Source organism: Cygnus olor, chromosome 14 (assembly GCF_009769625.2).
Source record: "Cygnus olor isolate bCygOlo1 chromosome 14, bCygOlo1.pri.v2, whole genome shotgun sequence".
Taxonomy (NCBI): domain Eukaryota; kingdom Metazoa; phylum Chordata; class Aves; order Anseriformes; family Anatidae; genus Cygnus; species Cygnus olor.
The window spans coordinates 346,845-372,908 of NC_049182.1; the positions used below are offsets into that span (position 1 = coordinate 346,845).

General features: G+C 42.2%; 1 protein-coding gene across 2 annotated transcripts in view; it reads left to right on the plus strand.

The window, feature by feature from the left end:
• Positions 1-966: 966 nt before the first annotated feature.
• The window catches only part of PPP2R2B (protein phosphatase 2 regulatory subunit Bbeta), a 102,874-nt gene continuing 77,776 nt past the window's right edge, over positions 967-26,064 (plus strand). Inside the window, exons 1-2 of one of the 2 annotated variants that reach the window (XM_040573394.1) lie at positions 967-1,121; positions 1,263-1,340. In XM_040573394.1, coding sequence (XP_040429328.1) covers positions 1,112-1,121; positions 1,263-1,340 — 88 coding nt within the window. In that variant the 5' untranslated portion in view covers positions 967-1,111. Of the gene's footprint in view, positions 1,122-1,262; positions 1,341-6,653; positions 6,948-26,064 lie in introns of those variants that run through there. The other variant, XM_040573396.1, reaches the window with a different exon arrangement.

The window sequence follows — 26,064 nt, forward strand, 5'->3', positions numbered from 1 at the left end:
AATTTCTCTGTTGAGAATTAAGAAATTAATGAAACATAAAAAAAAAAAAAAAAAAAGTCCTAAACTTTACATTGGATGTTACCCAGCAAGAGAGTTACACTAGTGCATTAGTAATGCAGAGGAATCCCAAATCTTTTCTCATTTCTATTACGGTACTTTTTCCTACTGGCAATATATCATTATTTTCCAGCCAGTGAGAAACTTCCCTGTCTGAAAGTACTAGGAATTGATCCTAACTGTAAATTTCCTACCATGTAAACAGTGACAAGTGAAACAGATAAGATCTCAGATGTTTTTACCAAACTGTTCTTTCACAGAGAGAAGCTTCAAGTGACTGAGCTTTCAGACCCTTATGCTCAGCATGTCAGCATTATATACTACTTGTTACTGACTAGCTTCTTTCATTGTGCTTCTTTCTTCTTGTTTGGCAAGTGCTTTGAGATAAAATGTGTGTTTGGATAAAAGGAAGCAAGTTGTCTTTTGAGGCTGTGGATTTTTTGTGTTATAGTGAAAGCTGCATTACATAAAGGCAAATTTTGCTGAGCTGTCAAGAAAATGAGGAGCAGTAGTTAAAATCCGAATTTCTCTCGGAGTGTCTTAACAAAGTATTACAACAGTAGCAAAAAAGTGAGAGAGCTACAGCTTACTAATATGCCTTCTAATAGATATGACTGTAGTATTATTCTAAAGCAACTGCAGTGCCCTTTTGATTCCAGGCAAATTTTGATAATATTCTGATGTGCTGTAAGGCGGCTTCTGGTGGGATTTGTTACCAAGCAGTTTACAACTAGATTGTCCATAAATTGAAAAAAAAAATAAAATTGTAATAGCAGTAGTTATCTTTTTGTCTGTTTCACTCTCTCTTTAACAGTGATGGAAATGATTGGGGCCATTAGCATTCTGATGAAGAGAGGCTGTGACAAAGGCTGTGACTACAGGGCCTCCTGACTCTTCTGTGATGCTGCCAGTGATGTAGAGGGGACTGACTCCAATTGCACCATTTTTGAAATAGCCCTAACATGGTATGGAGAAAACAGACAGACGGGCAATTCATAATGCGGGCATAATGTTCTCAGTTTTGCAGAGTTAGCTTTGCATTTTATATGGAAGAATGATACCAGGTGAGAAAATATTTCTCTTCATGCGGGGATTGCAGATATTTATGTGCCAATTTATATGTGTGTGTGTGTTTGCTTAAAAAAGGGCAAGCTACACACAAAAGTGATCACATCTTATCTTCTTTCTGCATGTTTCCTTGGCAGGATTTGAAAACTTCATGCAGGATGTACTGTGGTGCTTTAGTCAAGTAAAAGGAACTATTGATATTGGGGTGACAGAAGGTAGGTTTATTTTTCCTTTTTTGTTGCCGTGATCAGAAAAACCTTGTTTGTCATGTATTTCTTGCCTCAACCAATGTGCAAGGTGTTTGTATGCATACTGTTGGGTGAAACTGCTGGCAAAGAGATAAGTTACAGTTTTTTTCTCTTCTGCTTTCATTATATATTTGTGCATTTAAAGAGATGGGTAACTAATATTAGCTATCACTACAAAATATTTGTTTGAAGGTATTTTGGTTTAACAGTATCAATAGTCTTTAAAATAACTTTCCCTTGGCTTTGAGCTTTTATTTACATGAATGTTTCAGGGAATCATGAGATAGCCTCTCCCACCATAACATCCTTTATAGGAATCAGTTGGGTTCTGTTTCTGGGTGACATAAGTATTAACTTGCTGCTCATTCTTGTATTGGGAGTTAAAATAAATTGCACTGTGCACACTTACACAGATAGATATCTATGTAGGAGGAGTTAGCACAGGTGGCTGGGGGATTTAGGAGTCCAAGACATCCCCCTTCACACCCAGAAACTTTCAGGGTGATTTGTGCTCCTAAATCACTTAGGCATTTCTCTTTCCACAAGCATACCCATTCTGTGTGTAGCCAACATGTAGATTGCAAAAAACATGGACAATTGATAAGAAATAAATCCATTCAATTTTCCTGCCCTTAAAGTTGAATGTTTTCATGCTGTCCTGTTCCTCCTATAGGATGACTCTTCTGTGTTCAGCTTCATACTGGGTATTTTCCTACATGTTCTTATTTTCATTTCACACTTTCATCTTCCATTCTTTTACTGCATCGATCATTAATCCATTAATTTATTTCTCCCCCCATTTCACATTTTGTTCCCTATATGTACTTTAACCCTCATAGATAACTGAATTCTCTATCAAGTCCCTCTTCTCCTAACCCTCCCAGTACAGACAATGGTTTTGTGCTGTAGAGTGGCCAGATAAACAATGGTGAAATTCTGTCTTCCAATGTGCAGAGCAGTTATAAACTGAAGGCTATAAGCTGAAGGAATCCAGAGACATGATGGCAAGGAAAGGCTCCTGCAATTTTTTCTCAGGGTATCCTGGAGTCACAGAACGGAAGAGGCTGATAGATAATACTTTAAAGGCTATATTCAGTGAAACCCGTAAGGAAAAGGTGGTCAAATCGGTCTTTCAGATCTCATCAACATGTACAAATGGCCTCACCGTGACTGAGCAGAAAGTTCTGGAGAATATTTTTATGTATGGGTTTGAGCTTTTGGCTGTTATGCCATTTATGTGTTTGTATGACAATATGGGCATGTATGTGTACAGATGTACATACACATAAAGTGTATCATAAATGTATGTTGATATCACAGATGCCTCCCCTTTACCAGAAGTTTAACTTGTTAGCTTTATGCTAGTGTTTATGGCACATTTCTGACCTTCAGGACTCTGGTTAACATCCAAGCATCCTGAATTTACAATTTAATTAATTATTGGAATGCCTGCAGCTGTGTATAGTAAGTTGAAAGGAGATGCTACTATTATGTTTATGGTGTTCTGCATCTTTAAATTTAGAAAAGCCTGCCTACTTCAGCTGGACGCAGTGTCATTCTGGCTTTAAAATGATGCAGAGAATAATTCTGTATGCTTGCTCTTTTCCATGCACACATAAACCTACACAAACAGAGATACCCACAAACTTTATGATTTTGTTCTTTTCTTGTTTATTGCTTTCCTTGTCTTTGAATATGGTATCATAATGTGTAGTGCTTGTCCTGATGAAACCAGTGATTTAATGGATTCTTTAACTCTCTAACACAACTGTCTGGATGAATGAGATCTTTTATGCATAGATGGGAGGCCTGGGACATCTTTCAGCTGCACAAACAAACACAGTGCTTTCAATGTTAAATGTGAAGTAAATGATGTTGCTGATTCTCTTTGGTGTTCCACGCTGCTTTGACTATATTTCATTACTACTAACAGGAAACCAGTTTTAGAGATCTTGCCTTATTTTGATGTAATGATAATTAGTAATCAGGTGTAGACACCAGATTTGTGTAAATTTAAGAGGTCAGATTTCCTCTAGTTCGCTTGAGCCTCGAGATATGCAGTATAGAACTACCACTGTTGTGAGAATACAGCCATACAGTTGCTGCAGGCTTTATGACTGGCATGCAGGCATTCAGCACTTCAATCTTTGTCATATTAAGTTATTCAGGTGTAAAACATATATACAGCAAAGTTATCAAGTGGAGAAATATCACATAAACAGTAATGGCTAGGTTAAAATGATCCTAATGCAGTCAGATGTTTTACCTGGTGTCTGGAATATTTTACAATCGGAAAGTCATCAGGTCCTAGCAAGCTGCTGTGACCAACAGCCATTTCCAGTGCACCTGAGATTTTTATTACATCTGCTTCCAATTGTCTGTGTTTGCCATATCATCCAATGGTATAACCAATAGCTCCAAATGAAAGATTTAAGTGTTGCATGACTGTCTGCAGGCTCACCAAGCTGACTCAGAGCCTGGCTTGTGTTCTTACATTGTGGTTTCATTTTTGTGTTGCTTGCTAATTGAGCTTGAATAAATATCCTGATTTTTGCATGTGAAATGAAACTCAGTTTGTTAATGGAACATAAAAACTGACTATAAATATTTAAATAGATCAAAGCCACAATAGTGATTGCCCTTCTTCTGTACATGATTTTAATGAAGTGGAATTAATCTGTTTCTTAGGGAATGTTCATGTCTACTTTCAAGTGGAAAAAATATTTTTTTCCTGTCATACAATGGAAGCTATTTACATCGGCATAGAAGGTGGAAGAGAGGCATAACATTTACAGACTTCAGTCCTATGTGTAGGTCTCAGATATGGCTTCTATTTCAAGCTGACTCTGAGTTTCTGAGTAAGCCTTAAGCAAGTCAATGCACAGCTCTGTGTGGACAGAACTTATTCCAGAGCCTCTGGAATAACTTCTGACTGTGATGTATCTACATGCATAACTAGATGGTAGAGACAGAAACTACAGGGATTATATGTGTGTGTGTGTGTGTGTATGTATGTGTATATATATATATATATATATACATACATACATACATACAGTTAAAAAGACAGACATAAAGAGAGGAGAGATACAGGGTTTGAGGAAGAAATGTAGTCCTCCTCCTGAAGCTGTGAGAGTGACCAAGGAAGCAGAGCTAGGACAAATCTCTTTCTGGACTCTTAAACACAGAGGCAAAGAGAGCCTCTTTCTGGTCAGCTGAGGGATTTGGACTGGCAGTCATTTTTATTCTCCCTTCCTGAAACAGGAGGCAGGTCAATACCACACAGTTTATTTAATTAAGTTCCAGGGGTGGAATAAACTTCTATCCCTTTGCTACCACAGTGAGTTACACGAACTCAGTACTGTGACTGTGAGGATCTTGATTGTAGTAGGGTGTTGGCAGGTGTGGAAACCCACACCAGAAAATCAGCAGGTTGGTCTGTGCATAGTGAATGACCGTATCTGTGGTATGGCAGTGTGGCTCGGAAGATTCCATCCTCAGGTAACCACAGTGCGTGCTGACTTCTTCTCATGATATGCACCTGCAGAGCATAAGCAGCATGCTAAGGATGGGCAAGTTGTAACTTGAAGAGTAATACCTGCTCTTTTTTCTTTGTAGAAGGTGAATGGTTTCTCCAGAACTGTTCTCAGCTGATGTAGCTTTGGGATAGCCTAGCCTTCTCCACAGATATCCTGGCTCCAGAATCTTAGTCAACTAACTGCTTAGAAATTCATAGTCTTTTCCAGGTTTTGTTGTATGTGAAAATGGTAACTGAAATGCTTTGATCATTAGAGGTATGTAATTGCAGTTTTCGCATCTGTGATACGGTTTAATCATGTGTACCGCACCTAACTTTGCTATGTAATTTCAACTTGAGATGATGTTTATCACTTTCTTGGGTAAACCTGAATGTGGTTTCTGGGTGCAGTTAAACAGCAGTGTTTGCTTCAGATATAGTGGTTTATGTTTCCAGAATGGTTTATTAAATAATCTCATTGTGTGAGTCATATACGAACGTATAAAGGTAGCTGCCATGAAGAGTGCTTTATAAAATCCTGTCTCTTTTACTTTCATACCTGTTTGCTGGGATGGACTTGTGATTCTCAATAGTAGTTAATCTGCAGCCTTCACTTCTGTGTGATGCAACTGCAGTGAGCTCTCCTCCCTAAGCAGGAAGGCTTTGCATGGCTTGCAGCCCAGACCTGCAGTTTTCCTTACAAGTCCGGAGAGGGTATTTTGAATAAAGAGAAAGAGATTAAAGTGAAATGAAAAGCGTCTCTCTTCACTGGCACAGGTGCTTTGCACCTCTCCAGTAAAAACACAGTTGTGCTGTCATCTGATAATGACAGCAAGATTAGACTGCAGCAGGATGATGAAACCAAACAACAAACAGACTCAGTGCTCCACGAGGCAACAGTGTTGAGTGATTTGGTCCTAAAACAAAATACTTGTCCATAGAGTAATTAAACATCAGAAAAACAAGGGACTTGAGCATCAGCAACTTATCCTGTTACGTCCTTCCAGCCTGCCCTCTTGATATTGTGATATTTTCCACTACGTGCACCTGAGCAGGCTGCTACAGAGCAGGTGCCGAGTTTGGAGTGCACTCAGCTGTGAGATATTTCTGCCTTAAAAACCGTGTTGCAGTTGCAGAAAACATGAGAAAGATTGATTTAAAACTCTTTCACTTAAATAGTGCAAGTCTGACTGGGTACTGGGGAGTGTGGGTTAAGAGCACTGCTACAGGAAAGTCCAGAATATAGTAAAATATCTTTACTGTATGGCTCAATTGGCATTCTGTGGCTTCTAAGTGCGGTGTTGGGTTTTTGCGTTTCTTTTCTTTTTCTTTCTCATCTTCTGGTTACTCCCCGCTCTCAAAATACTTTATGAATGCGGGAGGGCTGAGCGAGAGATGCCGTGAAGCTGCCAGGCTCGGGCTGCTCTGACCCGCCGGGGCAACGCGTCCCTCGGTAAGCAGCGTTGCCGTGGAAATCCCTCGGTGCGGGAATAGTTAGGCTGGGCTTCGCTCCTGCACGGGGCGAGCCGCGGCGCCGAGGAGCGCGGACGGCCCCGGGCTTCCCGGCCGCCCGCCCCGGTGCGCCCGGAGCCTCGGCGGCGATGCGCCCGAGAGCGGGCCCCGAGCGGCGGCCGGCGGGGCGCTGCGGAACGCCGCCGGGCAGCCGCGCGGGGCCGAGCGGGGGCAGCCGCCCGGGCGGGCTGAGTCAGCAGCGCGGCCCCGCTCCGCGCCGCGCCGCTCCGCCTCGGGGCCGGGGCCGGGGCCGCGGCGGCTCCGCCGGGCCGGCAGCACGGGGGCCTCTCCCCGCCGGGCAGCCCCCGCGGCGAGCCCGAGCCCCTGCCATGTAGGCCGTCTGGAAACCGGAACAATCCTCATGGCTTGAGGCGGGCTTGCCGCAAGTTTTCCTTGATTTTTAGTGATTTTCTTTTTTTAGTCTTACATGGTTTTATTACCTCTTTTTAATTACCGTTTTCGGAAGATGAAATGCTTTTCTCGTTACCTGTCGTACATCTTCAGGCCTGCCACCTCCATCCTGTCCTGCAGCTGCCACACGGAAGGTACCGGCTGCCCGGGGCGGCGCGGGGGGGGCGCGGCGGCAGAAATCGGCTTCTGGCCGCCGACAGCGGGAGCGGCTGTTACCGGTGCTGCTGACCGCAGCAGAAGGCTCAAACGGCGGCAAAAAGCTTAAAAAGGCATTTGAAGGCTTAGCAGAAAATGATTTTGTTTCTGTGAATGCTTGTTTTACTATCAAGTCTGCGCTAATTTTGCAAACTAGCAAGCAGCAGGTCTGGCTTAAGGGAAGACTTTCTAGCTATTGTTTTACAAGTTTATGTAGCTTGTAATTGGGGCTCTTGATTCATCTGTATATTTCCAAGAAAATTAAAAAATGATTTCTTGCGGTTCCTGCATTTGGTTGTCCGTGCTATTTCACTGATTCAGTAAAGCCTGTTTTCAGGTCTCAGCAAAACAGCTGTGCAGCTCTTTGGGATAAATGAGGTGTTATTGACAGCGCTTGAACTTGGTGTTTGGTGGGCAGGAATGCAAAGTATCGGGTCTACATCTCGCTGAGATTTCAGTGACGCTTCTCGCATAGGGAGTCCTTTTTCATGCTAATGTATAATCTGGTGTGATATGACTGCATGCACATGTGCTGCATGTGAACGATCCGGCAATTTTGTGAACCATCTACATTCGTTCCCAACAGAACTGCAGGATCAATGCTACTTTCCTAGACCTAGTCACAGCACTTTCTGTCACTTGCCCTAGCCATAGTTAGTTTGGGGAGATAAACCCAGTCACTGACAAGGTAAGTCTCACTTTACGTGGTGCTACCCACACCCAAGGTACTAAGAAGAAATTAGGAGCCAAATTGTATTTTAAGTTACACATGGATATGGGCCAGTGTTGCCAGTGTTGCTCTGGGGGTGTCGTGTGCTGTCTTCTGCTCACAGATGAGTCTCATGATGCTGTCTTTGCTGAGGGTGCCAGAAAATGGATTTAATCATAAATTATTCTCTAATTGGTTCTATGGGATCTTTAACCCCTCAGATGAGGGATTCAGTGCCAACTTGAGTCTTTAAACTCTTTTTTCTCCAAAATTAGTCAAGAGTATTCTTAATATTAAGTATTGAATTCCTTGTTGTGAAAGGCTTGGATAATAGAGAAAAGGGGCAGGGTTTGTGGGTATTTCCATTTTGGTCCTAAGAAGAGTTCCTAATATTGCTTTTTGTAAATAACTGTTGTCAAGTGAAACTATTTTTATGGGTGGCTTGAAATGCATTCTGTGTTTCACACACTGGAGTATTTCAGAAGTCTTTAATTTTGATGGTTGAATTAGATATTTCTCTATGGTGTTTCGTAAAACACTCCATCTGAAAAATGTTTCAGCTTTAATGCAGTGTATGTAGGATAGATACCTCTGTCAAGAGCCCTTTTCCTTCCTGAGTGGTGCGTAATGTGCCATCCTGTGTGATCACAATGACTACTTGACACCATGTTATTATCAGTTATTTACTTAAAAGATTCCTGTGAAATAAATCGGTGTATAAATGAGGCTGTTGATCTGTACCTACATGGCGGAGTGTGTCTCAGAGGGGGGGAGATCTTCAGGAAGAGTCTGCTCTGCATCTTCTTTTTGGTTAAATCATGATGCAAGTTCACTGTCAGGAGGGAGGGCTCTGGGGAGGTGCTGGACAGCTGTGGCAAATAAGAAATTGCATGCATAGTCTAGCTTAAAGCATGTGAATTAGCAGCTTGAAAGCAGCCCTGGAACAGGTCTCTCTATACTTAAATAGGTCAATTGCTTGAGTTTGTGTCTGAGAGAGTTTTGTGTGGACAAAGATGAACACAAGGGGAGAGAGGAGATATCTGATGAGGATTTTATTGTTAACTTGATATACAATACACATGTGTTGTGCATCTGAATACGATTCAGGTGTGCTGTGCCTTTGCAGGATCTCCACTTGAACCACCTGTTTTCCGGGAAAGATGATGCGAATTCTGACATTCAGCTTGATTAAAAAAAAACATCAGAAATAATTTTAGTCTTATCCTTTCTGTGTCTTAGCTACCTCAATGAACAGAAAATTTCCGCCCCCCCCCCCCAAAAAAAAAAAAAAAATGTTTTAAACCTGATAAAAGCAAAAGAAGGAACAAACAATGGTTAAATGTGATATAGTGAACAACCAGAGAAATCCTGGTATAAAAACTATAGCTGTTTGATTTTTTAGTAAGGAAAAACAACCTTCCCTTCACTCAACTTTCAACATACTTATTTGGCTATTTTAAGACTGTGTAGACTGAAATACCAACCTCATCCATGAACAATGTGAAAATCCAGATGCATACTGTGGGGATGTATGCTCACAGTACGTTTTTGAGATGATTGGCTTCAATCTCTGCCCAATGTGTGGATCTATCTAAAAAGAGGCATGGGGGGGAATACCTTGCCTAGGCTCCTGATTGCTTGACTGAGAATGTTATCGGGTTGAAGATATGGAGTGGAAGGATCAAGCAGGCAGGACTGGGCATTAGATGATGACACTCCAGGATAAATTATTATATCTATCTAGGTTATGTTTCAGTTCAAGCAGACAGTGTGGACTTGCTTTATTTAATTTCCTCTGAAATCTGTTGGGGTAATTTTATCTCCTTAGAACAATTCAGACTAACTCTGGAGTTCTTTCTTTGAAAAAAAGTCTCTGAAAATTTCTTTTGTTTTCATTTTGACTTTGTCCAAAGGCACTGCTCCTTAAAATATTCTAAACAAGTAATTTTTTGATTGCTCTACTGGAATAGGTTATTCAATGGAGAAGTGGACCTCGCTGTTTTAGGGGAGTACTAAAAAGAAAAAAAAAAAAGAATTCAAGAAAGAATACCACACTGGCATGCTATCTATTCTTATCCATTGCAAACAATACATTAAAAAAAAAAGAGAAACTTGTATAGAGCTATTTCTCATACCAATTATCAGATGCATATCATTAACTAAGGGTGAAACCGAGGTCTGGAGAGTTGAAATGACTGTTACAGGCTAAATCACTAGCAGAACTGAGAAGACAACCCAGGGAAGAGCGTGTCTCCTGCTTCAGTCCTCCGAGTGGCTAAAAAGGCCAAACACAGAATGGCTGGGGTTGGAAGGGACCTCTGAAGGTCATCTAGTCCAACCCCCTGCTGAGCAGGATGACCTAGAGCACCTTGCGCTGGATGGCATCCAGGTGGGTGGACAAGAACACTCTGTATATAAGGTCCAGCAGAGCAGGATCTAGTGCTTGTACCTACACATTGGATTGATGAAGTTGCGTTTTGGTATCTCTGGCTTGCTCTAATGGAGCGCTAACATTCACAAATGGACAGGACTATTTATGGAGGGAAGCTGTGATGCCTCAGTGACTGGGTTCAGATACTGCACAGGCCAGCACAGAGCCCAGGACTCCCTTGGCAAGTCTTTCAGCCAGGCTTTGCTCCAAAAACACAGAATGAACAGGATGTCTGAGCCTGTCAAACAGAAAAGGCTGCTTCTGTCATTCAGCCTGACAGTGGTATGCCTCAGTGTGTCACCCTGGGTACTTACCCCTTCCTGACAAAGGTCTTCCTCTGAACACCTTTCTAATACCTGCTCTGTCTGGACTGAGGTCTGTCAGTTAGACCTGGGTTCTTGGCAAGGGGCATGCTGTATTCCTGTAGAGCAGAACCAGCTTTCTCCTGTTCCAGGTTCTTGCAGGACCCGTGATGTCTCTAATGGGATTGTGGAGTAAATAGTGTGGAATCCAGTGCATGCCAAGCCTTCATTTTGTCCCATTAAACCTAAAGACATACCTGTAGCTTGACTGAGTATTAAGAGTTTGACAGAATTTGAGTCAACCTTTTGGACCCTTTATGTTAGTTCTGAACTGCGTTTCAGTGAGGAATATTGCTGTAGAAAAGTATTTCTTGATCTGTTAAGTTGCAAAACAACTATTTGGTTCTACCTTGTTCTCATGGTGGTGTGTGCACTGCAAATATATCCAAATATCTTTTGATATGGAGTGTGCACTGTGGACTTCTAATGTTTACAATTTAACCCTTTTCCAATAAATAATAGAGTGATTAGTACATTAACAGAACTACATATATATTAGTTTTATGTTTGCTCAGAACTGTGGATGGGCTGCAGCATCCAGTAGACTTGGTGGTTTTTTTTTTCCCATCCAAAAACTGACCTTTTTTAATTTCTGCAACATGTTCAACTCAAGGATATCAAAGATTGTTTAAATCCTTAGCTAAGTAACTTTCAGGAAAAATGCCTTTGAATTAGAAAAACAATATCTTTTCCTGCAGATGAGGAAGCAAGCACAAAGGTGGGAAGTGAGTTCTGAGGTCAAAATTGTCATACTTTTAGTCATACATATGCTTATCTTCCAGAACTTAAATAGAAACGTATTTTTGTGCTCTTTTCTGAGCACAGTTTTGGAAAGTTGGCTGTTCTGTAGAAGTGTTAATTCTTTTGAATGCTTCAACTGAAGTTTAGATGTAATATTTATTTCTTAACCTTAAAACCTGTTAATGTGCTTAGGAGATCTTTAATTGCATTATTCATTTGACAGTCAGACCAACAACTTGCATACATCTTCAGTAACTTCCAAACTTTTTCCAATTGGGTTAACATTGGTTGAGCAGGTAGGAGGTCTGGAATCACTTTGTATTTGGCACTGCTGAGTGTAGCCATTCTTTGCTGCAGCTGTGGGATCCTAGTGTATCACTGCATTAGTTTGTTGCAGATGCAAATCTGCAAACAATAAAAATGTCTGCTTTCAGTTCATTCACTAACACTGCAATTGATATTAAAAGATTCAAATGTAAATAACTCATATGAAAGACTTCATCTGATATCTGAATTTGCTGTTAAAGTCTAGATAGTTTTTTATTATAGCAGAACAATAACGATGTAAATTTAATACTGCAATACTATAGAAATACTTCCTAAAAATCTGAACAAAGCAATTTAAAACGTATTTAAAAGAATCATTTCAAACTAGGTTCAGAAAAAATATGTACTATAGGTTTTATATTATTTTATCAACTCTAATCACCATAACAATGTAATAAGAAACTATAGTACTTTCTTTAGTTGTTAGTTTGCAAAAGTACATGAGAAACTTGAGGAAGTGTCTGCTGAACACATGCAGAGAAGTTAAGACAAAGGTTTGGAGTTCAGTTGGTGCTGTGAGTAGGCACAAGCAGTATTGATGCAAGCAATAAACTTAGTGTTTGCTCTGCACCAACAAATCTCAATTTTTCTTGATTTGAAGAATTTACCAGGAGTGTGGCATTACTCTGCATCTCACGCCTGCACATTCTTTATTTGTGCAAATAACTTAGAGTGACTAAATCAAGGAGCTTTTTGAAGAAAAAAAAATTATGGCGGTAATACATTAGGATCAGTAGAAGGGCAAGCACAAGGTTTGTGGTTGTCAATCGGGAATTTTTATACTGGCTAGTTTTCTTTTTATTTGGGTGGTAGGAGGGAGACAGTGTCACATTGTACTGGGGATAGACCTTTACTTGCTTGGAAAATAGAAAAAATACAAATAAGAGACATCCAATATACTCCAAACTGAGATGCACGTGAAGGGTAGAGCAGACTTCTCTGTGCAGTACAAACAAAGAGTAGCCACCACTGGTAATGAAGGGTTTGGAAACCCTGCCATGCTTAATCTTAGCTGTTGTTAAATGCAGATGATAAGGGAGAAATAGTACAAATGTGACTCATGTTAGAGAATAACAAGTGGGCAAAGGAAAAAAAAAAAAGACACAAAACAAACAACCCTCATGAATCACAGCTGCAGAAATGGAAAACAAAGTCTTTGCTATACAATTACCACAAGGCATTATCTGGGTCTGAGTCTCATTAGTTAACCTCTCTATTGTCTTTATTATGTTATCATCATGGCTGCAGTTACTGCCCTCTTAGCTGGTATCTGGCACTTCTGTTAAATTAGTCATTTCATGACTTTTCTGGGAGATGGCATTATTAATATTTTACCTATTCTGAACTATACTCATTGGGACTGCTGATACTATGGTCTGGATTTTTCCACATTGCCCTGAGATCAAAGTATTGGGGCAGGGCTAGAAGAAAACATGGATAGCAGATAATGAATAAATAGAAGATAACGTCATAATGGTGTTTTGGAAGGAATTTGAAAAAATGGTTTGAGAAGTCCCTTGAGAGTCACCTAGCAGGATTAACTGTACTTATTGGTACTATTGATGCAGTACAGGGATTCTTATAAAATATCTTTATCCATGACAGATTTAGTTTGGAATCTTACTCACATCCAGCTGATCCATAGGCTCTTGTAATTTAGCAATAAGATGATAAATAAACTTGAGATTTTTTTTTGGCAGGAAATATACAGGAGAAAACGGTCATGTTATATTGCTTCTCTTTAGACTTCAGCGACAATACTAAGAGATAATTATTGCAGTTAACATGGAAACACAGATGTTATAAAAGACTGGAGGGCTGGTAAGAGCTTGGGAGGTCTCTTAGTTCACCTTTGTATGCAACAGATTCTGGTAAAGCAGATACTTTTAATGGGTTCTTGTCAAACCTCAAAGAATGCCAGATAACTACCTTTGCAGGTAATCAGTTCTAGTGCTGAGCTGTTTTTATGCTTAAAGTTTGTTTATTGCTAACAACACATATCTGCAAGTTAAAATGATATTCAGTCTCCACTACATAGTCTGCAGAGGAATTGTTCAGCGTTGGCTTTATCGTAATGTTGTATTCCATCTTGTTCAGTCAAATTCACAAAACAAAGCTTTCTGAACTCTATTATTCTTGTTAGTCCTTTCTATTCTCCCTTAATGTGGGGTAGCCAGGAAGGGAACTGGTGCTGTAACTAAGAACATCATCAGTCCCTGGCAGAGAATATATCTTGTATGTTTACTGCATTCCAGCCTGCTGATGTGTTAGTGTTATGACCTGGGGGTCAATGGCTGTTAGCTCAAATTCCGTTTGTGCTTTTGTATGAATCTGTCCCCCTACTTTGGTCAATTTTCTAGGCACAATAGAGGAATTCTGGCTGAAGTCATAAGTTCCTGTGTTGCTGAATATTGTCTGTCATGCATGGTCATGGCTGTGTCGGATGGCACCCTAGACGGTGAGAAACGCAGGCTTGTTAGATGTTACGCAGTCAGCCTACCTCACCCCCACCCTCCTGAAAACTTTATTTTAGTCAAACTGTTGTCATTTTCCCTACTTTCTTCTCCTCCAGGGGTCATTTTCAGTGCACAGTAAGCCTTGCAGTGTTAACACCTAGGGTAAGAGCAATTACAAAGCATGCCCAGGACAAGGGATTCTCTTCGGTGTGGCCAGGTAGGCTCCGCAGGTACGTTCATCTGCTGCAGCTGCGTGCAGTTGCTGGAGTTGGTCTGGGTTTCCCAGCAGGCGCAGAACTGAGCCAAGCGGCTGTGCAGGCTGGGCTCCTGGGGTGGCTCTGGGATCTGTAGTGGGAGCTTGTCCCAAAAGAGAGAGATGTGCAGTAGCTCTGAGTCCTTTGTGCTGCGCTGGCACACACAGGTACCCTCCTACATCACCAGCAGAGCTGCTGGCAGGGAGGCACGTTATCACCTGCCTTCGACAGGCCTCTGTGGGTGCTCCACGTGTTCTGCTGTCACCACTGCTAACCAGCAGTGGCTGCTCTAATAATGCTGCTCAAACGTTTTCTATTCTAAGCCGCTGGTCCTGATCTGTGCTTGCAGCTCTTTCTCCTTCTGAAGAGTCACCCTGGTGAACTGCTCCGAGTGCAGAGCAGCCACTGTTCAAACATCTGTAGCCATAGTGCTCAAGAGCTGAGTGGGGGAAAAGAACTGAAAAGGCAGTTGAATAAACAAATTAAAAAATAAAAATAAATTTAAAAAAATCAATGTGATAAATATTATATATTTGAATGCTTCTTTCAAGGCCTCTGGACAACGGCTGTTGCCCGTGCCCAGGGAGGGCTATGCATGAGCCGCAGCTGCAGTGGAGGCACAGGGCAGTGTCTGTGCGTGGTGAGGGTGGGTGCCAGCCTGCAGCGCAGCCCCGCTCCCCCTGCTGGGTGTGTGGGGACAGAAAGCCTTTGTCTCTCATCCCTCCGAGAGAGGGCAGAGCCTGCTGGAGTCATCCTGAGGGGAGTACCAGGGTGCTGCATGTTTTCTCAGGCCAGTCCCAACGTGGTGCCCGCTGCTGCTCACAAATCAGATGTAGGTATGTGGGGAGCTCTGTGGCAGTGAGCTCTCCTCCCGCCAGCAGTATAGGTTTGCTCTACGGGGAGTTTAAACATAAAGCATATCTACATTTTTTTCAGGAATTACATGTACTTCCAAATTGCATAGTGTAGAGATGAGGGAACACATAAGCTAATTCTGATCCCTGCTCCTTGAAAGACACAGCTACTCACTGGTCTTCAGTTAAATAGCTCCTGTGTTTCCCTGACCCCAGTGCATTTCAGATTTGGCATCATCACCTCTGTGTGCAGTGGGGGTCACGTAAAATGCACAACTGCCTGTTACAAGCACTGCTGAACATGCTAGCAGTGTGATGCTGCTCAAGCCTGCTGGACTTGCCTGGGGGATGTGGTGAGTCCTTCCATGTACTTTTAAACCTTACCTCTTTGTATTCAGGTGTGTGAGGGCTCTGTTCATCTTTCTAGGTCACACAAATACATTTTACAAGTGTCTATCCTGTGGTCTGTATTCAGTATCACTATTTTGACAAAGGCTGAGCTCTAAAAGGTCATAAAGCATCTGCTTTGGTATAAGAACTCTGGAGCTAACTTGGCTCATTTAATGGGATAAGTTTAAGGAAGTTAATCTGTTGCTTTAGGAATACTTTCACCTTCAACTCATTAATACTAAATATTTACGTTATCCAGTGCTTGATTTATAAAATTTTCAATGACAAGGTGAGCAACAAACACACACTTGAATAATCAATGCAGTTTATGAAACTGACTTTTAGCTCAAAATGACGCACTGCTTTAGTGAAAAAAATACACTAAATAATGAAACCAATTTTTAAGTAGACTATTTCCTGAATGTCTTGATACTTGCAAATTTCAGGGTCATCTAGAGAACAAAATGTGACTTTAAAATTAAAAGTTCTGAGACTGTACAAGTACAGTACAAGTACAAGACTGTACAAGTACAAGAGTACTTGTGCGAATGGTTACCTGGCCTCAGAAAGGCTACTAAAGGATGTAGCAATTCCTGTGTTCAAGTATCCTTGAAGTAAATTTTCTCTGAAGCCTTTAAGAGTTCTCTGTTTCTTTACACTATGTTTGTGCCCAACCTTTGCATTGGCATTTTTGGAGGCAGTAGCTGAGATGATGTGAAGGCCAGGATGTTTAATCACTTATTGTTTGAACTGATTTTAAAGCTTAGCTCAAAGGTGCACTTAATAAGCTAGGGGGCTATCACTTTAGGGGGGTCTTTAACATGAAAGCTCAGCCAGAGACACCTTAAAATTAAACTCTACATTAGGAGGCATCTATAAGCTGAGATGTTAGCCTCTGGAATATTTTTGATTAATTGATGTGAAAAATAAAAATATTTTTTTACCCATATGCTCTATAAGTCACCACAGAAAGGAAGTTCTCTTTTTATTAAGATCAGTGGAATAGGAATTCTTCCAATTCTTCCAATTTTCTGGAAGAAACAGCTATACCAAAGTGAAGAGGAAGAGTGTGTGGCAGGTGTTTAAAGTGTTTTAAAGCCTCTGTTCCTGGCTGTTTAAACCATCAGTTAAATGGAACCAGGTGGTAAACTGAGCACTGGCAAACTTCTGTGTCCTCTTCTCTTCTTCCCTATTGTCTCTGCACAGGCACTTTGCAGAACAAACCTTGTTTGGGATTCTGGAGTGCTCTTGCGATGGCAGGGCTCCACAGCCAAAGGCCTTGACCTGCAGTGAACCTACAATGGCCAATTTTGTACTAGTTCAGTTCTGGAGATGTTAGCTTAGGTATTATGATGAATATTATACTTTAGGATTGGTATGTCAGTTTTGTTCCCAATGTGCCTACCACAAGCATGTTTATTTTTCTGGTGAGTCATTCTCATGGCTTTGACTTGAGTTAATCAGGCACCAGCAGCTGGGAGCTTCACTGAAGTCCTGAATTACCCTGGAGTAAAAGCCACGTATATTACAGTTGAAGCAGCTTTAATACTAAAAAATGGTATATGCATTAGAGATACAGTAACATTTTGTATGTATGCAGATATGTTTTGGTGTAACTAATAGTCTCTAATTACATGAAGAGAAGCCATTAGTTTAATGCTGATGGAGGAGAACACTGAGTTAAGATTGAGCTTTCGACAGTAATTGCATTCCCTGATCTAGCAATTCTTTAATTTCTGTCCAAGTGTTTTATCAACCCTTTTTTTTTTCTTTAGAAAAGAACGTCAGGAACTGAGATTAGAGGAAGTCTATGTTTATCAGAATTTGCACCACATGCAGGAATCCAAGCACCTGGTCTTTTCTTTCCATGACAATAACCTGAGGTTAATCTTGTGCAGCCACTAAGAAATGGATTGTAGCTTGGCAAATTCCCTATCCAAAATATTAGGCATGGCGTCAACATGAAATGTAGTGTATGAAACCAGCTTCTCTTCCCAGAGAGCTTAAAGCCTAGTTTCTTTTATGTCCATTTCTATTTATTCATTTGTGTTTACTCTTGTAGAGTTACAGTGCTGTCCAGGTCTTCCTGAGGTACTAGAGGCAGTTTTTGCCTAGCGCCAGACGTGGTGAAAGAGGAGGAGAAAAAGGAAAGGAACAGGGCCCTGCCTGAACTTCTTTTATGAAATGATCAACTTTGCCTGAACAGGATATGAGGGGGGGGCTCTAATAGCAGTTGTGCTGCTCACCAGTTGGCAAGATGCCCAGCTCTAGAGCTGCCAGGTTCAATTATTGGTATTTAGACATATCAGTGGTGCAGATGGTTCTGTTTTCTGCATTAAGGATGACTGGTGCACCTGCATTTTTGTTGCAATAACTCAGGAGCTGGAAATATCTTTCCTTGGCTGTGGGAATTGCATTTGCTCTGCATTTTTTCTTCCTCTGTCCATGTCAAGGCCTCTTAGGGGTGGAAAAGAAAAAAATTCATTACTAATACATATATATTTTCTTACAGGGTTTTACTTTGTTCTATACTATCTTCAGGAATTTATAAAAGAGAAAGAAGGCTGTTTCTGCTGTCACAGATACAGAGTTTTATAGTTGCAATTACATACTTTCAGTATAATTTTTGCCACAGAATGAAGTAAGATATTTTTTATCTGAATGGTAATGCTCTTAGAGCACTTCCAGTGGGGGGAAAAAGTGTGCAAGCCACTTCGAAAGATGTTAGTGTGTCATTAGGAACTCAGCTTGAAGTCTCTCTCCTTAATATACTGAATTCTGGTGGGCGGAGAGTTGAAGGTGAGAGAAAGTGTTCTGGATGATTCCTCTGTGCTTCATTCACTGTTTGATTCCACACTTGAGCTCTTGGTGTCTCCAGGAGGAACAACACAGCACCAGTGCTGGGCTGAGGGGACCTGCAGCTCCTTCCCTGCGGCACTGAGGGAGGAGGCTTCCTTGGGGAGGGGCGGCAGAAGTCCTCCACCGGGTCTTCTCACTGGGCCGGCCAAAAGCAGAGGTTGCCCACTCAGGAGTGGATGGCCAGGCCCATGAGAGACGGTAACAAAAAACACTGGAACCATTGGTCTACCAGCTGCCTAGCATTAATGCTTCCTGCAATCTTACACATCAAACCATCTCCAACAACAAGAAGGAGCACAGTTATGAACATATTTCCAAGGCTCTAGAAATATTTCTGCTATGTCACTACAGATGGATTCGGCTGTAGCTTCCCAGTGTTCCTGTGTCATCTATATTTAGTTAGTCCTCAAATCAGCACAAAGGTACCTTCTGTCATCCTCCCACTCTGAAGAGACCTGATTGTGCAGCCCTGCAACCTCAGCTAGAAAGAGGAAAAGCAGCTGGCTGGGAGTCTGTGCTTCCGAGCAGATCCATTTTCTCCTTCTGCGTGCTGAAATGCAGTTAAGAACTTTTGGGGAAGGCAGGATGGTGAGTTTGGTGAGGGTGACTGACCTGTAAGGAAAAAGCAGGGAAGTCGTCTCTATTTTTCTCACCACAACATCATCGTCCTGTGCCTTGGCAGGATTGCTGAACTCACTCTCCTGCCCAGTGGCCCCACAGTGAGGGCATGTTTTCCCATTAGCACGGAGGCCACCCTTCAGCACGAACCCTAGTTACAGCCCAGTGACTATGATAAGAGCTAGAGGCATGTTTAGCTGCTCTCCTGGGTTGGCAGAACTAGATGGTAAATACCCAATAATAGACTGCAGCTTCTTCATTTTTGTGCTCTCTCTACTGAACCCCTCTAGGAATTTCAAATTACTGCGTTGGCAGAGTGCAAGAAGGGCCAGGAGTCCAAGTATATTGACTCAACGAAAATATTCACAAAAGCAATAGTCTGAGATTTAACCTTCCTCTTCTCTGCAGGCAGCTTTGTTGAAACAAGATCACCAAAAAAAAAGTTGCAGAAATTACTTACGTGTTTTGATATCGTGGTGAAGATGTGCAGGTGTAATTACAATATACAAGACCATATTCTTTTTGTGGGAGGTTTGTATTACACCAGTGACTATTTGACAGCAATCTAAAAAACCATGATGCTATACTCTAAATGATTTTCTAATGTGGATTATAAAAGAAAAACTGGCCATCATGGACTGATCTTGCTATATTTGGGAAATGAATGCCTTATCAGCTTTGTAAAGCCATATGGAGGATTTATTCACAATCAGCAGTTCCTTTCAATTGCAAGTTCATGATATTCATTAATACATTTTCCAGTGTATAGCTCAGTGCTCTTTTATTTATTTATTTTTATTTCCATTTTCCAGCATAGTGGTCACCTGGCTGTTGTTGTAGGCCACCTCTTGTCTGGACAATGCATATTCAGCAGTATGATAATAACTTAGGTTAGTGAGTTCTTACAAACTCCTGTGTACTTCATCAGATTTTGACCCTGTGCAGAGCCATTTACAGTGTTCCTGGCTGCTTTTTTTTTTCTTTTTTTTTTTTTTCCCCGCCCCGAGGGAGGGAGCTCTGCACCTAGAGCTGCTGCTGGGACACTGGGTGCAGCTGGCTCCCTGGCACTGCCAGGCCTCCACACAGCTGCTGAGTGCTGTCTGTATGTAAGCAGAGGTGTTGTCAGCACTGGGCCAAGGCGCGGGTTGTCCGCATCAAGGACCTGATGTGTTTAGGGGAGAGGAGTGCGAGTGTGTGCACGGCCACGAGCAGCGGGATGAAGAGCTGGTCGGGGGTGGACCTGAGACATGACTCCTGGATCTCCCTCTTGTCCAATGTTCTTCCAGTGTCAGTACATGCAACCATGGGTGATTTCTGGTGTGGACTGCTCTATTTTTTATGGGCTGGATTCCTCAGCATAAAGAACAGTACTGACCAGTCATGATTGTGTCTGTTGAATGTCTGTGACCACACCGACTGCACAGGGAGCAGCTGATACTCAGCTCCTCTGGCTTACAGTATTCAGTTCATCCCAGTTTATTCACTGAGGATCAGTTCCTGTGTATCTGAGCCCAGCCTGCTTTTCTCACTTCGTGGTGACTGATCTCTGACACAAATATCTTCCCCTTGTGCCTATTCCAGCTGCTCTGCCCACCTGTATAATGACAGCACTTAGTGCTAAATAGCTTCAAAAAGGCCTTTTAAACATTATCTAATTAATCTGCATAACATCTTTGTGAAGGAGCTATGCATTATTTGAGAAACTGGAGAAGAGAACAGAGGAGGGACTGCAAGTAGAGCTGAGAACAAGACATGGTGCCTCTGGCGTAGATGTTTTGTATCAAAAAGCTGAGCTGCTCTATCACTGTATTTTCCTCCTTCCTTTTTTTCCTTTTTTCTTAGTTTGGAACGGAATATTTATTTTCTTAATTAGGCATTATAAAATCAGCTTTCTGAAACATAAGCAAGGGGTTTATCAGTTCTTAATCTGTTCTCATTGTCCAGAGAATGTAAGTTTCTCCTTTGACTTGTAGCTGAGTGAGCCTTTACTGGGCTCAGAAGCTCCTAAGTGCATTTCTTTACGCACCTGCCATGAGACTGAATTACCATCCAAAGCTGAAATGGGAGGCTGGCTGTGATTCAGGGACCTGCATTTTTGTGTATTTCTGTGAAGCACCTATACCTGAAAATTTTCATGACTGCATATGCAAGAAAAACAGATCAGTCCCACGTCTGTTGGCATGTGTGTTCCCTCATGCAACGTCAGTGTGCCCTTTCATACAAGCATACCCCAGTGCTGGTAAGGTTCTTCTTGGACAGTGAGGCTGAAGTGGACTTCAGAGCTTGGGAAGCACATTCCTTACAGTGGTCCTGCAACAGAAAAATGGGATCCCAAAGACCTCAGGACAACTTGCTGCATCATGCTCTCTGCTGTTCCTTGGAGCCCGAGTACCTTACCATCTGTTGCCTATGCTTGCTGCTGTTTTGGCAGCATATGTGTGAGCAGGAGGGGGTGGAGGCTGAGGAGGCTGAAGATGGCCCTTGCTGTGGAACCCTCATTCCCCTGGGGAACCTGGTGCATGATGATTAGCCAGACATCTCTCCATGCTGTCTCCTGGGCACAGTGAAAGTTTTTTCTGGCAGCTGCAGTCCCACAAAGTGCTGCATACAGAGAGGCAGGAGTCAGCATAAACCCATACTGATTATATCCTAATTTTTCAGAGCAACATATTTGGCTGTTTGGAACATTTATTTGAAAATATTTAGTAAAGGGTACATTTAATTGCCTCTGTTTTTTTCCCTTGAAATTGGTGGAAATGGTGAGAAAGCCATAGGAACAGTCAAGAATGGTAGGGGAGTAGTCTGCCATCATATGCATTTGTTTGGTGGCATTCACTGTGCCAAACGTGGCTTCCTGCTGGTTTGGAGCAGGTGCTCCATGTTCACAGCAGCGCTGCTGAGATCGCAGCTGGCTGCCTGCTGCCCCGGTCTGAGAGCTGTCACCTTGCACAGAGCCGAGCTGCTCCCTTTTTGTGTTCTGAGGGCGTCTCGTTCCTTAACCCAGAGTGATGTGCAACTCCGGCATACACTTTGGAGATGAAATTAAGCATGTTCTGGATGGGGTTGCAATGATTAGTCTGCTGAGTGTAATAATATTCAAATTAAACAGCTGTCTTGGAGCACAGTCATTCAGGTAGCTGAAAAAGAAATACAGTAGATATGACTTAGGCCAACCCCAGCAAAGCATTGCTGTCTGGTGCAGATAATATGGTGGATGTATTTTGTGTGGTGAGTGTCTCCACGTTAGAAACTCACTGAATCCCACAAAACCCATCTCCTAGTAGTTACTATAAAAGAGCCACAAGATGGAGATGTCACATCTCCCCATGTGCTGGGCATGAGCTGATCATCTCAGTGAGCAGGAAATCTCTCTCTGAATATATTGGCATGCATTTCTCATGCACACAAGGATGAAAGCTTTCTAAGAGCAAGTGCAGTAAGGAGCTGGTGCTCAGCTGGGCAGGTGCTAGAGCAAAGCAATGCTGGGCTTTGCATACTTCCAGTCAGAGATGTAATGGATGAGGTAATTACCGTTAATCAGGATGTCATCTTTTTAAGTGTTAGGAGATGGTCTTGGGTTTCTGAGGAATCTCTCTCTCTTTCTCTCTCTCTCTCTTTCTTTCTTTTTCTTTCATCTGTCTAGCTGCAAATTCTCTCCTGAGTTCTAACAGTTAATGAAATCAGTCTGTTATTTTCTTCTTTCTTCTGCTTAGGGATCCCATTACCTTGGTTACCTGGATACTTGTTTTGTGTACTCTGTCACAGTGATTTAGCTACTGTAACATCTCTTTTTTTTTGTCTGTAAGTAGAAATCAGTCAATACTCTGATCTTATTAAACCAGTCACTGTCTGAGCAACGTTTACACCATGAGGTTTGAACTGCAGTTTCTTTTTATTGGTAGCTATGAAAACTGAAATGACTTTGGGCTGTCATTGAGCACTGATTAATGGCCAGCAGTGTGCAGTGTGACGTGCATCGACCCCTGAGGAGGTCTGGGTGTGCTGAGGATGGCTGAGGCACTGGTGAGCGCTGCACCCCCAGCTTCTGGCCCAGGCCTGTGCCCGCCCACGGGGAGATGCTGGGAAGTGGCTGCTGCCGTAACTCACACCAGGTCTGCTGGGAGCAGATGTGAGCTGGGGCATTAAGCCAGAGCGAGAAGAAATGTGTGTTGCTGAATTTTATGGAACAAGCAGTGCGTTTTTTGGAAAACACATTTTCTTCTTTCTGTAAAGTGATTTAAAATAGTATGTGGTACTTTGATACTTACATACTTACATGGCACTGTAAATGCATGCCCCCCCAATCACCTGTGAAGTGTAGTGAGCGTGGAGGGATTGGCCATCCTGGGGCAGCAAATCTTGGATACTGTAGTGAACGTGGACCAAGCATTCTGCTGTTGCTTATTTGTGTCTTAGGCACAAAGTCTCTATTGTCTGAAAGATCAATCAACTTGATCAAGATTGGCACCAAATAAATCCACCGCAGAATCAGGAACAGGACCAGCATCTCTTGATTTCTTGTCTTTGCTAGTCTTTTTTTTTTTTTTTTTTTTTTTTTTTTTACTATGACAAGGGGGATTTTTTTTCCTTTTTCACAGAAAAAGGCACATGATTGTAGCAAGCTGGAAGCTGTGACATTGAGCAAGTCAGAGGTCAGCCCTGAGTGGCCCCTGGGTACGCGTGTGCTCAGTTCTGGCTTCATTCCCTCTTATTCATTCCAGGTAACTTTTATTTTTCCCCAGGAAAATCTCTAAGCTGTGTTTGCTCCTTTATGCTTTATATAAAACCTACTGGAAATTCCCTCCGTGTAAGCTCCCATTCTAGAAATACCTTGAATCAATTCTGCACCTTAAAGACAAGTGGTGTTTTCACCCAAATAAATAGTGTCAGCTCATCTTGCCAGCCAGAGGCTGGAAGCTTGCCATGTGCTGAGTATCAAAGGTGTGCCAAGCGCTTGGTGTTGCAGTGTGGTTTGGTGAGGGCTGGTGCACTCCCAAGGTGGTTCTGTAGTTTCCACATTTCTCCTTGCTTGCTGTGTCGGGGTGGCAGGCATCTCCCTGAGTGCTCAGGTCAGCCCCCCTGGGGGCTGCAGAGTATGCGGGGCATGGGGGCAGCTCTGCAGGCTGCTGGGCTTGCTCCAGCAAAGGGAGCTGGGGGCCACACTACTGTGCAGGGCCTGGGGATGATTCCCAGGGCAGAGCTCGGCAGAGCTGACTTGTGGCAGCTCATGTGCAGTGTTAATTCCCTTTGTTTCATGGCTCATTGATTGTTGTTGTTGGTTGGTTTGTTTATTTATTTATTTATTTTAAATTTTATTTTCTTAAGCATTGAGGCTGGGCTTGGCCCCTGCAAATGGCACAACTGGCGAGGCTGTGACCTTGAGATGCCTTCGGTGCCTGATCCTGGCCATGCCAGGGGCTGGGCTTTCCCCTGCCAAGGGTATTCCTAAGGGTTTTGTCTCAGTCCAGACTAGATTACAGTCTTTAAAGCCACGGCTGTTCTTTGTTTCTCCCTGGCAGTCGTTGCAGAGGCTTGGGAACAGTTTTGCAGGGACTTGGGCTATGGAAGCACTGGCACTGGAAAGGATCTTGCAACTGCAGCAGCCTGCAGGTGTGCAAGCCAGAGGGTGCAGCCTGCACCCTGCTAGGAAGGGGCTTTTTAGTAATGGAACATGTTGGTTGGAGAGATGTATTTGTTTGCTGGGGGGTGTCAATACAGTTGCACAAACTGATATTATTTTTTTTTAACCTGGTTTCTAAGTAACATGCCTGAAGAGGAAATTTCAGAACAAAACAAAGTGGCCTTTCTTGCTTTCAAACGCAGGGACTGATCAGAAGGCTCCCTTTTATTTTTGTTGTGTTTCTGCCTTTAAATTCTATGTTCCTCAGATGAAATGAAAGATTAGGCAACACACAAGCAGATGGCAACAAAACCACTGCACTAACCCATGAAGAGAAATCATCAAGGTGCATTTTTTGACTTGCTGCCACATAGTTAGATGTTATTCCATTGAAACAAGCTAATTGACTGCTTAACTCAATAGCAGCTCAGGCTTCTTGCTGTCCAAACTGTTAATCAGAAGTCTTAAGTGATAGAATAATTGAAGGAAAAAAAGAATCAAATAATCCAATTAGGAAAAACAGAAGCAACTTAAGAACAAGGGGCTGACATGTCTCTTGCTGAAATAAGACAGCTGGGTTCCTGTCCACAGTCCCCACGGACAGTCAAGTTTTCTGTGCTTAACATCACACTCTGGGTTGTCTAAACTTAAGAGCCACCAAATTCACACTGATGAAATTTCATACTTATATGACTGAAAAGACCATGGAGAATATTTTTCATGGAAGGTTGTGGCCATATTTTTCTGGTGCATTTTTTGAGGGCAGGAGTGAAGGAAACACTGCTGTTATACCCTTGTTGTTTTGTTCTTGTAAATTTGGGTGTCAGGATAATTAAACATTGTAACCTCTTTGCTATAGTCTGTTAGCAGATGTATTGTGGGGTGTGGATAGACATAAAATAGGCTTTTCAGTTAGTTATAAGTGACTGTGAGAATCAGGAGTGGAAGGGCTAAGAGAGATGAAGCATGGTAAGTGTTTCAAGCAAGCACATGGGAGACCAAGACCTGTAGGAGTTAATATTGGCTATTTGGGGAGGAGCTGGGTATGTAATCTCTTGTCTCAGGACATCCTTCTGCAGCAGTACTGGTGTGTATTGCTACAGGTTAGGTTGAATGGGTTGCTAATATATGGGAACTCATGATAACCATGTGAAATGTGCTACTCAAATGCCTTTTTTCTTTAATTAGTGCAATTACTTGTTTTAGGTGAATAATTGTGGCAAGACTACATACAAACTGGCATACAATTTCAAACGTGTAGAATGAAGAACGGTGTTTTTTATGCCTCAGTACTATGCTGAATGTCCAGAAAACGTACTAATGGTTTGTTGATGCTCATGCTAATGAATCAATTACTCCTCGTGCAAGAATGTTGCTTCCTTTAAATGTTCAGAAATCATTCAAAAACATGAAAAGAATAAAATCAATTTTGTTT